This window comes from Myotis yumanensis, unplaced genomic scaffold, assembly GCF_028538775.1.
Source record: "Myotis yumanensis isolate MYYU_CA2020_CCGP unplaced genomic scaffold, mMyoYum1.0.hap1 SCAF_9, whole genome shotgun sequence".
Lineage (NCBI taxonomy): Eukaryota > Metazoa > Chordata > Mammalia > Chiroptera > Vespertilionidae > Myotis > Myotis yumanensis.
Window position 1 is genome coordinate 43,733,934 of NW_027223760.1, and position 13,073 is coordinate 43,747,006.

General features: G+C 34.2%; 1 protein-coding gene across 4 annotated transcripts in view; it reads left to right on the plus strand.

Moving 5' to 3' along the window:
* RUNDC3B (RUN domain containing 3B) overlaps nt 1-13,073 on the plus strand; it is a 100,618-nt gene that overhangs the window by 63,294 nt on the left and 24,251 nt on the right. For all 4 annotated transcript variants that reach the window (XM_070424177.1, XM_070424179.1, XM_070424178.1 and 1 more), the window contains 3 exons: nt 1,766-1,855; nt 5,148-5,228; nt 8,093-8,261. In XM_070424177.1, the coding sequence (XP_070280278.1) occupies nt 1,766-1,855; nt 5,148-5,228; nt 8,093-8,261 (340 nt within the window). The remainder of the gene's footprint in view (nt 1-1,765; nt 1,856-5,147; nt 5,229-8,092; nt 8,262-13,073) is intronic.

Sequence of the window (13,073 nt, forward strand, 5' to 3'; positions counted from 1 at the left end):
CTGACATTAGGAAGCGAGCAAGAATAGTTGTGATCTAATTCTTAAAATGTACTTTAAACACGGTGGGCTCAAGATGGAGAAATGGTAGACTTTCCTTATATAGGGAAATACTAGGAATAATGGGTTATTCCCAGTATCAAAAACCAGAATTATTTTCTAAAGCATATGTCCTGTAGAATTTGTTGATCTAGAACCTTTGGAATCATAGTTCTTCCAAGAGTCAATAAAATATTCTGTCAACAGCCAATTTAGCCATTGTGGTGGGATAAAATCTCATATATGTAGATTTATCTAAATATCTTTACCTCTTTGTGGAACATCTCAATTGAATATGTAGAAATTCCTTCCATTTTCATTACTAATCTTTGGTAGGCTAAAAGTTTTGGTTTTCCTTCTTTTATATAAGTCAATAATAGCAATTCCCATATTTCCAAGGAAACACCAAACATTGATTCCAAGCTAGTCTTCCTACCATATTTGTTTGCAGACTTACATCTCTTAGAGGGCGAATAGTTGTCTTTTATTTTCTTTTTACTTCTTATTCACTTAAAAATCCTTACAAACCAAGACAGAAGTTAAATTCTCTATATTTTTGTTTTACAAGAAATAGAATATATTTAATAGAAAATATATAGAACTTAGAGTAAAAAGAATTGTGTGTTTTTTTCCTTGAGCAGTTTATCAACATGAGCTTGGGAAGGTGTTTTAACCTCTTACTTTTCTTGATGGTGAATTTGAAACTAATAACAATTCCTTTTGCATTTACTTCATGGGCTTTTTTTTGCAAGTATCAAATGATGTGATTGTAAAAGTATTTGTTAAAACATGAACTATTAAAAATTGATGGTGAAATTATGAACATTCTAAAATTGTTTTCAGCCTTTAAAAACTCATAAATACAGGAAAAAAGCAGGGCACATATCTTTTACTAAATGAGTGGGGTGTTATATCTTAGTGTTCATTGTCTATGTGTAATATAAATAGGTATAACAATTTAAGGATCCCTGGTTACCGAGCATAAATTAGTTTTTGCATAGTATTTTCTCAGTTATCTTACATTATTTTGTGGAAAAATAAATATAAGGCCGATATTACAATTTTTTAAAAAATAGTTATTTTACAATAAAATTATACTTTAAAAATGAACATTAGTCAAAACAGAAGGATTTATAAGAATTAGCAAGAATATTAATATTCACATTTTATCAAATTTTGTTTTTCATATACAGTCACTTTGGTAGCCCATCTGCCCTATTAGTATTCCAGTGTTAAAGGTTAGCATAAATTACTAATGATCACACCTTCCTATTTCTTAATTTAGGTAATAACCTTTGGAATTACAGAAAAACGTAATGTATGTTTGTGTTTGTCCCATGTATAGAACATAGTCTACCTAGTTTTGAAAAAAGACTAGTATAAATGATTGTGAATGTGCCACCTTTCAGATTACTAGTACCTTTATATTGCTTCACTACTGGGAAAAATGCTAGGCAGCCTAGGCACATTTAAAGAGTCACTTTGGGGTTTCTTTTTAAAAGAAGTGGAAACACTTAGAATGATTTTTGTTGTTGTTATGGTGATGGGTCTCCCCCCTCTCCACCCTCCCCCCAAATATCTGTAAGAGTTGGGTGACCCAATTATGTATGTTTTTATTTTGACAAACTAAATACAATTTAGTTCTTTCTAGTTTACCTTGGGCTCTGATTTCTCTAGATGAAACTTGCCTGTTTTTAATATTTATGTATTCACCCATTTCATTTTTCAGAAGATTTTATGAAGATGGAGCAATTGTCTTGGGTGAGGAAGCAAATATGCTTGCTGGCATGCTGCTTGGGCTCAATGCTATTGATTTCAGGTACTTAATCCTCCCTAAATGTATTCAGTTTTAAATTATGCTACCTTATATGGTTTCTACTTGTGACTTTTTTCCTTTCAATTTTCTAAGAAAAGCACATAGTTGGCTATTGATATGTGATTCATGTTGTTCCCTTTTAAATGACAACCTTTTTCCAAATCGGTTTGCTCTCAGGGAAAAGATTGTCTCAAGTTCTAGGAATTAACTTACAGGCTTGCTGTCCAGTTTGGGTAAAAAGAAAGCTTAGACTACATTCCCCAAGCAGAAAAATCATGGACTCCGGTACAACTGAAGGAAGGTTTTGGATTTTATCTCTTATTATTTTTCAACTACTGCTTTAAAATGAAAAGAAAGACACTAAAAGTAGATTCAAAGCTAGAAAGATTTTTATTATTTCATGTATTGAGATAAAGAAAATCCGGACAGGATATCTTGAATGTCTTATGTTTCTTGTGTTATGTATCTAGAATATAAAACATATTGTTAATATTTACTTTGATTATCAACAAGATAAATTGATTTCAGACTAAGATTACAAGCACTAAAAAGGGACATTGTAATTTCTTTTTAGATTTATGAAAGCAACTCAAAAATTTCTTTAACTCAGCTAAGATTTTACATTATACTGAAAGTAAAAGGTTCATCTATAACAAGAACTCAAACATAAGAATGAAGGAAATATTATATTTTTATTTAAATATATCCCTTAAAATCCAAGAATATTATTAAATTTAAATTAAAATCTACTTTTAGGTCTTTAATTTAAAAATAATGCTGCCCATTTTCACTGAGGTTACCTTTTTCTAGTAAATCACTTCCTTTTCAAAATATTTGTCATTTTAAAATTTTCTTTAATAAAGTAGTATTAGGTTAATTAGCTTAATTGTTTAGGATAAACATGATGGGTGGAATATGGAGGTTGTCTTAATGGCCCTCTAAGGGTGTCAGCTTTTTATAGGGCATGCTGCTGGCTCTGTCTAAAATCCTTTACAATGTTATTTTTTCATTTAAAAAACAACAACCTGGGAGAAGAATGATTTATTGGAACCCATTAATACTATGTAATCAGCTGAAAACAAATATCTTAAAGATACATTAGTAATGTTTCTGTAAATGAAGGGAAACCCATATAAAATGTTGCTAAATTAATTCTCTTTATTTAAATCTGAAAAAAATGCATGCCCTTGATATTAATATATTGGAACAAGTATTTCTACAAATTTCCCAAAGAAACAAGGAGGTAGGAGTTCATAGGTGAATTTTTTCTTTTGAAAAATTAATCTACATCTTTTAAATATTTCTTTATCTTGCTAGAAGATATACTTTTTCTTTTTGATAATAGTAATCCTTTCCTTTTAAAAATTTAAATGTTTTATTTTTACATAAATTTTTTTAATTAAAATGTTTTCATTACAGTTTGTATTCAATATTATTTTGTATTCATCTCAAGTGTATAGCATAGTGGTTAGATAATCATATACTTTACAAAGTGTTGCCCTTGATATTTCCAGTACCCAACTGGCACCATGCACAGTTATTACAATACTAGAGGTCTGGTGCACGTATTCATGCACCAGTGCGGTCCCTTGACCTGACTGGTGATTGGGGCTGATCTGGGTTTTCTCACCCAGTCCTGATTGGGCCAGTCAGAGCCGTCCCCTGGGGTAGGGGTGGGGGGGGGGTGACTGCGGGAGGTTGGCCGGCCACAGGAGGTTGGCTTGTGGCAGCACAGCGACCACCAAGGGGCAGCTCCTGCATTGAGCGTCTGCCCCCTGGTGGTCAGTGCACATCATAGCCACCATCATTTGGTCGACCAATGGTAATGGTCGCTTATATATTTAGACTAGAGGCCCGGTGCATGAAATTCATGCACTTGCGGGGGGGGCGGGGGGGTGCGTCCCTCAGCCTGGCCTGCACCCTCTCCAATCTGGGACCCTTCCTTCCTTCCTCCCTCCCTCCCTCCTCTCTCTCTCTCTCTCTTTTCCTTCCTTCCTTTCTTCCTTCCTTCCTTCCTTCCTTCGTTTCTTTCTTTCTTTCTTTCTTTCTCTTAAAGTTGTTTTATACTACAGTGGGGCGTTGACTTACGAGTTTAATTCGTTCTGAGACCGAGCTTGTTAAGGAGCTCTTTAAGGAGCTCGTTAACTCAAATCACTCTATCAACTCAATGCAAAAAATTGCCGAGAGACAGCTGGTATCTCAAAAAACTCGTTAGTCGGGACACTCATAAGTCAAGGCCCCACTGTACTTTATTTAGGGAGAGGGGGTTTCCATTTTCACTCCTCGATAGATTTTATGTATTTCTCACATGCTTCTTCACTCGTTGGTTTATCTGGTTCTGCAGGGTTACTCAGTGTCATCTTGGTCAGTCAACCATCTTCATGACAAGATTTGCTAACAAATCCTGGATTTTCTGCAAGAGCTTCATTAATTTCAGTTACTTCTGATAGAGGAGAATAGAGTTTGCTATCACCTTTCACACTTTCCAAAGCACCAAAGTCATCTTGTTTGTTCAGTTTTGTCCCAATTTCAGGCAGACTATAATAGACAACATCTCCCAAAGCTTCCTATATGAAACTGCTGATTTCCATTGTTTCCATATAATCTTCTGTTGTTATCTATTCATGTTTCTCTGTGAATTTACTCACTGAGAGCAGATGAGGCCAGTGTGTATGTACCTGGACAGCCCCGTTCTCAGACTCCAGGCAAATGGTGGGCAGGCTGCAGGCCTGGGCCACACATGCCCTGCTGCTTGGGGCATTATGTTCAAAAGCAAAACCCCTCATTTTCTAATTATCCAGATCTTTTTAGGAATACTTAGTGTCACCTGAGAACTTGTATGAACAAATCTTCATTTGAAAATTCTCTAGTTACATCATAAGAGGTTTATGAAATGATGTTTGAAAAGATTTCTCAGTATACAGGGTATCCCCCCAAAATGTATACACACTTTGAATACTTATAAAGGCAGTATTTATTAAAATACGTTTCATTTCCAAAATGTAATAGAATCAGCTGACAAAATGTATATCCAGTTTTTTGGGACACCCTGTATTTTACTTTTGTGTGATATGTTTATGTAACAGTATTAACTTGTACAGTTCTTTGTCATTTAGATTGAAGGTAAAACATCTTTATTGAGACATTTATTTGTAACAAGTAACATTTAAATTACAAACAAAAAAATGTTACCTACAATTTGATGAAATAAATGTCTCTAACAGATTGTTTACAACACAACTTTGATTTAAGATTTTATATATGAATATGGAATATTTATTGTCTGTTGTCTTAGCTTCTGCCTAAAGGGAGAGGGACTGGATGGATGCTTTCCTGCTGTAATAGACTATACACCATATTTGAAGTTTACCCAAAGGTATTTGACATTTAGAAATATGTTCTTTAAATCCAAATTTATTGTTAAATGTCTTGTTGTGCAATATATTCATCTGATTAAAATTATTTTTTATAAAACATTTCATATCAGAAATCATTCATAAATATAAACTCCAGTTGCATTTTTAGTACTTATATAAGTATGCACTTGTTATATAATTGTAATCCTAGCATATATGTAGTTTTTAAAAAGTACATGCATTTTTTGCTGTAGTTATTATAATAAATCTAATTGCTTTGTAATCATCCATTGAGATTTTAAAACTGTAATTCATTATTTAGACTGTTTTTCATTTTATCTTCATTATAAAGACAAGAATAATGAACATTTTTGTGCAAATCAATTTTCTTTTTATTTCTATTTTGAATTTACAGAGTTATTCAGGTAAATACAACAAAAAATTTATGGCTCTTAAAGTCCACTTCTATAAAAGAGTTGTACCAATTACCAGTCTTGTGTGAGAGTTATGGAATTCCCATAATCTCATCAGCATTGAAAATTAATCAAATGAAATCCATAGATTTTTCTGATGGTCTGCCTTCATTTATTGATTTCCTGAATAGAATGATGATCTTTACATATTTCTAAAATGTTATAATTAGGCCAGAGCTGTAAGGGAAAGAGACAGAAAGTGAAAGTAATGCAATGTATACACACACAATCATGATGTGTTATTTATGGAGTACCTGATGTGGGAAAGAAACATAGATGTTGAGAGTATAGAAACTTCATGAACTTCTGAAAAATAATACATTTCTTGTCCCCAAGATAATCATCTAGTGAGAGAAGTCACTATTATTTCAGAGCTAGGAGTGAGAAGATATTTTGGATGCTGAGGGAGAAGGATACATAGAGTATCATGGTGCCAAGCTTTCTAACTTAAGTTAGTGGATTCCTTAGGAAAAGGGATAATTCTATACTAGAATCTAGTACATTAGAGCCTGAAAAGTACAGCAATAAGATGTTTTGAATAGGCATAATATTATACTGTTTTGGGATATGTTGAGTTATAGTACCTTTTGTGAAGATAATGAATAGTTCAAAATAATACTAGTAAAGTGATAGTAGTAATATTTATTGAATGTTTATTATATGTAAGGCATTATTCTAAGAACTTTACTTCTGTTAACTCATTAATCCCTAAAAGGAAGTGAGAAATGAGAAAACTGAAACATAAAAAGGTTACATAACTTGTCCACAGTCACACAGTGAGTTTGTGCAAAGGGGGCCACAAGCCTGAAATTAAAGAGCAAGATCACAGCTAGAGATAGGAGGTTGGCCATCAACATGAAGATGGAAAGGCTATTTTTGTGATTTAGGAAGTGACTTAAATTAAGATATAAAGTTAAATGTAAATACTAATCTGCCTCTCTTACATAAAAGCTGTAGTAATTATTACAAGGCTTTTTAAAAGATACAATTATGGAACCTTCTCAATTGGTGCCCTCAGAATGAGTTTAATGATTTAACTCTGTGTCCTCAACTGTTTAACCACTTTTTTCCTGAATTTTTATGCAACTTTCTTTCTTTGATGCACAAATCCAAAAATGTACATATAGCTTTCTCTCCTTTATGTACTAAAGGTTTCCTACCAACTTGTTATATAACAGACACTGAAATGAAAAGGGAAATGCCACTTCAACCTAGTCACTAACCAGTTATTATTTCTGACCATAGTTTTTCATTTTAAAAATATTTAAACTATCCTAACTGACCCAATATTTTAAAAATTTAATTGCTTCCAACCAAATATACATGTATTCAACACATTTTTAAAAAAACTCTATTAGGTTCCTAATTTTAAGAAACCTTCAGAGTCTGTCCCTTCTCAAATTACTGCATAAAATAATACATATTCAAATCAAAAAAACAATGAGGTACCATCTCACACCTGTCAGAATGGCTATCATCAACAAATCAACAAACGACAAGTGCTGGAGAGGATGCAGAGAAAAAGGAACCCTTCTGCACTGCTGGTGGGAATGCAGATTGGTGCAGCCACTATGGAAGACAGTATGGAGTTTCCTCAAAAAGTTAAAAATGGAACTCCCATTTGACCCAGTGATCCCACTTCTAGGAATATATCCCAAGAAACCAGAAACAACCATCAGAAAGGATATATGCATCCCTATGTTCATAGCAGCACAATTTACCATAGCTAAGATCTGGAATCAGCCTAAGTGCCCATCAGCAGATGAATGGATTAGAAAAGTGTGGTACATCTACACAATGGAATACTATGCTGCTGTAAAAAAGAAGGAATTCTTACCATTTGCAACAGCATGGATGGAACTGGAGAGCATTATGCTAAGTGAAATAAGACAGTCAATGAAATAAAAATACCACACGATCTCACTCATTTATGGATAATAAAGACCATCATAAACTGATGAACAAAAATAGATACAGAGGCAGAGCAGCATCGAACAGACTGTCAAACTACAGCAGGAAGGCCGAGGAGGGTTGTGGGGAGGGCAGGGCAGTAAGAGATCAACCGAAGGATTTATATGCATGCATATAAGCATAACCAATGGACACAAGACACTGGGGGTAGGGGACGCTGGGGGGAAGGTCAAGGAGACATATGTACTACTCTTTGTAATACTTTAAGCAATTAAACAAAACTTAAAAAAATAGTAATACATATTACAGAAAAATTAAAAAAATGTTAAAAAGGCATTTCAAGAAACTAAAGTCTTTATATTATAATTAAATATAATGGTATATTTAGTGCTAAATATTTTAGAGTTTGCTCACCAGTGGCTTGAAAATACCGAAGTATCTCTTAAAAATCAAAGTGGAACACAGTATTAACTTTCTTTTTAAACGTTCAATCTTCCCAGCTCTGACAGTATCAGCAGTGATGAGGAGGAGCTGAGGACGCTGGGAAGCAGTGGCAGTGAGAGCAGCTCTCCTGAGAACGTGGGGCCTCCTTTCATCATGGACGAGAATACATGGTTCAACAAGTGTAAGAGAGTTAAACAGAAGTATCAGCTCACCCTGGAACAGAAGGTATCAGTCAGTGTCAACAGCCATTTAATCCTGTTCTCTGTATTGCCTTTGGACTGTCTCTGCCAAAAGCTCTCTCAGCTGAATGAAAGGGTTTGCCCCTCGCTCCTTCCTTTCTGTTCTTGAATTATCCTCCTATTAATTAAAAATCAAGCAATATTTTAGGAAAGGCTTTTGTTTGTTAAACATTTTCTAATTTTATGTTGTAATATAAAAATCAGCCATTTATTTTTCTTTATGCAGTTTCATTTATATATTTGAGATTTTAGTTCCTATGACTAATTTCATAAAATATTACTGGGTTTGTGAAAAAGCAGTAATTGCCTAAATCCATATATGTCTCATTTGTCCTTTTTAAATCAGTTATTTTAGAAGCTCTTGTATATCAGACACTGCACTTGGCAAAATAGAGTATATAGCAGAAAGGAAAAGAAACTCCATTATCTTGAGTAGTTGCAACTTTTTTTATTGAATTATCTATTTTTTCCTTTCAAGTTATCATTATTCATAAATAGTCTATATAGGAAAAGCCTGGTGGAATTAACAATAGAAGTATTGGAACAATAAAAAATACACTGAGGAAAGTGCTTACAAAGTAAATTTACAAATATGAATAGATTTTACATAGACCAACAGCTACTGGTTAGAAAACATAAAGAAAAAGATTCCATTTATAATAGCTACAAAACTGTGCCTAATGTATATGGAAAAAACTTTCATACCCTATTAAAGAAGACTTCTCATACCAGCAAGATTTCATACTAAGATCACCTGAAAGCCTTTGCATTGTAAAAATACGAAAATGCTGAGCAGAATACAATTTTAAAACAGCTTCATGCAGAGCTGCTCTCTCAAAGAATAGGAGCTCACTAATGACCTGAGCACAAAGACCATTCCCTTAACTTAGGTACATGTGTTGTTGTTTTGTTTGTTTTTAATATGTTTTTAGTGATTTTAGGGAGGAAAGGAGAGAGATAGAAACATCGATGAGAGAGAAACATACACCCCTACTGGGGATCAAGTCCACAACCTGGGCATGTGCCCTGACTGGGAATTGAACTGATGACCTCTTGGTACATGGGTTGACGCTCAACTACTGAGCCATGCCGGCTGGCCTAGGTGCATGTGTTTTAATACAGGGGAACAGTGGACCTAGGCCCACTATCATTGAAGATGGAAACTGAACCTGGTAGGCAGGAGTGAAATGCAAAATGACAGATTAACCATAGAAATTGGCAAGTAAATCTGGACTACATGAAACAAAAACTACTATATTAATGGCCAATATGGGGTGGCATTGGAGGGTTGAAATATGTTTAACAACTGACTTTCACAGAGGAAATAGAGAAGCCCTGGTATGTACCATTTGCTGATTCTATGGGATAAGTAATCCCATCATGGCCAAGTTAAAGCTACCAATGTGATATCCCTAAATGCAGAACTGGGAAAAGATGCACCATGGCACGCCACTGAATAGCATTCTATCAGACAGATTCAACAGACAGGAATGACCTTAGGAGCACAGACAATAGAAGATATGATAAAATATTCAAAAATACTTAGGGAGTGATCAGTTTTGAGTGGTTATTTCCTTGTTTTTAATATAATTTACTTAGTTATGTCTATATAATTGAATGTTTAATAATTGCCGTGTTTTCAAAATTTCTGAAATTCAATAATCAGCTCTTGAGAGCTAACTGCAGCACACCACTGGGAAGCAAAGTGGGACTAAAACTCTAACAATATTAGAAAAGGTAAGAGAGGATGATTGAAGCTAAAGCCATTTGAGGTCTTTGTGTTACAGTGAAAAGGGTAGACACAGATTTTAATGTGCCTGCCTGTTTCCAAAGTTGTGGTTAAAAATAGAATATTTAATTTTCAAACTAACAGTGATAAGACAAATAAGGACAATTTTATTATTACAATAGAAAGTAGCAAGTGAGAAAAAATAAGGATGTTATAAAGGATGGTATCACCAGAAGAAAAAAAGGTGGCACCACCAGATAAAGTGTAGAAATATATCTCAATCTAACCACCTGACTCAACATCACCATCAAAGTAAATGGCATAAACTTGTCATTTAAGACAAACTCTTTATTTTATAATAATAAATTTTAGTTATATGTTGTCTGTAAGAGACATACATACAATGAGACACAAAAATGTTGAGACTAAGAGGATAAAGATATAGTAGGCAAACTTAACCACAGGAATTCTGTATTAATGTTATCCAACGTGGACATTAAGGCAAAAAGCATTAAGACTAAAAAAAGACATTGTCTTTGTAAAAAAAGAATTCGCCAGGAATGTGTAACAGCACTGAACTTACATAATGAAACAGTGTAGCCATGAAAAATGTGAAGCATAAATTAATAGATTGTCCAGGAGAAACTGACAAATCCATAATTAGAGTAGGAAATTTTAACATCTACAAAATAATTTACAGATTCAATGGACAAAATATTAGTAAGGATGTAGTGAGTTTGAACAGCACAATTAGTAAAGCTTGATCTAAACTTTGTTAAACGCTAACAATACACATTCTTTTCAAGCATATATGGGACAGCTATTCAATTTGTATGGAGCATATTATGTCACAAGGCAAATGCCCACAAATACCAAAGAAATGATATAATAGTGATCATAGTGCAGTAAAGTTAGATTCAATACAATATGTTTACCACCACCTGTAGACCACCAATGGGAATTTAAAAAATAAAACTTTTAAATTATGTGTCAAAAGGAATGAGTAAATAAGAATGAAAACAATGCATACTGACAATTTTAAGTTACAACTTTGTGCAGTACTTGTAGAAGTACTTAACTTAGAAAAGAAAGTAGGAAAATTAAAGAGATAAGTATTTAAGAAGTAGACTAAAAAAATCAGTTCCAAAGAAAAAAAAATAAGCATAGATTTTAATTAAATAAACAGAGAAACAGAATTAACGAAACCTCCTTCTCTCCCTCCTCCCTTCCATTCTCTGAAAATCAATGGAAAAAATACCCTTGGGTGAGGATTAACACACACACACACACACACACACACATACACACACATACACACACATACACACACACACATACACACACATACACACACATACACACACGCATACACACACATACACACACACATACACCCACATACACACATACACACACACATACACACACATACACACACACACACATACATACACACACATACACACACATACACACATACACACACATACACACACATACACACACATACACACACATACACACACACATACACACATACACACATACACACACATGCACACACACATACACACACATACACACACACATACACACACACACACATACACACACACAAAGAATGAATATCAGTTGGGAATGTGATTAGTATAAAAACAATAATATGTCAATTTGGCATTATCTAGTAAATGTAAAGGTAATGCATGCTCCATTCCCAGCAATTCTATTCCTAGTCATATTTCCTATAAATTCTTAGATGTTTATACCAGGTAACATATAACTGAGTGTTCACTGTATATTATTTATATTAAGAAAAAGCTAAAAACAATCAAAAAGGTCATTGATAGGAAAGTAAGTAAATAAACTGCAGTATTCATACAATGGAATACTATTCACTATTGAAAGGAAGACATCATTGTAGAAGAAAAAGCCAGTGTCAAAAGAATATAGACAAATCTCAACAAAACTATTTTAAGACAACATACATTTGTGGTAAAGCTAGAAAGAATAGTAAGGAGATAATAAACATAGATCTCAGGATGTTGTTATCTGTGTAGCGGAAGCAGGGGCTATCATTAGGGAAAGGCATTATAGGGGCTTAAATGTTTTACTAATCTTGATTGTGGGTACATAAGTTGCATTTAATTACTAATGTTTATAAATATTTGTATATAATTTATATATTAAGCCATGTGACATATACAATACTTCCTTTGTAAAAATTAATTTTAATGTTTGAAATTTTATTATGGAAAAACTATTTGAGAATTGTCATGGGAAAATATGAAAAGGAAGCTTAATGAGGGGAGAATAGTGTTAACTTCTATTAGCATCTATAATAATAAAAGCATAATATGCTAATTAGACCGGACAGCCTAACAACCTTCCAGATGTACTTCTAGATGAAGCCACAGTGGTGGGGGCTGAGGCAGAGGTGGTTAGGGGCAATGAGGCAGGCAGGCAGGCAGGCAGGCAGTTAGGGGCGATGGGGCAGGCAGGCGAGTGGTTAGGGGCGATGAGGCAGGCAGGCGAGTGGTTAGGAGCCAGCGATCCTGGATTATGAGAGTGATGTCTGACTGCCTATTTAGGCCCAATCCTGAAGGCCTAAACTGGAAGTCAGACATCCCTGAGGGGTCCCAGATTGTGAGAGGGTGCAGGCTGGGCTAAGGTCCCCCCCACCCCCCGCCCCCGTGCACGATTTCTTGCACCAGGCCTCTAGTGTATCATAAAGCTAAACTAGTTAAAAGACTTTGTTAATGACAAATGAATGGGATAACATAGTAGGATAGAAGAATACTTTAAGAAAAAAAGATTCTAATTAATATCCTGAGAGGAATTTGTAAGCACATTGTAGCTAAAAAGTAGGATGTCATGAGAAGGGCATCACCAGACAACATGATAGAGCTGTTGGAAATTAAAATTAAGATTTCCTGAATTAAAAAAATCCAGTATAAGGGTTTAAAGGATAAATTCAATGAAGTCTTTCAGAAAACAGAGCAAAAGGACAAAGAAATTGTAAATGGGTAAAAAATAACTGACAGAAGATCACCCCAAGAAGGCTTATATCTA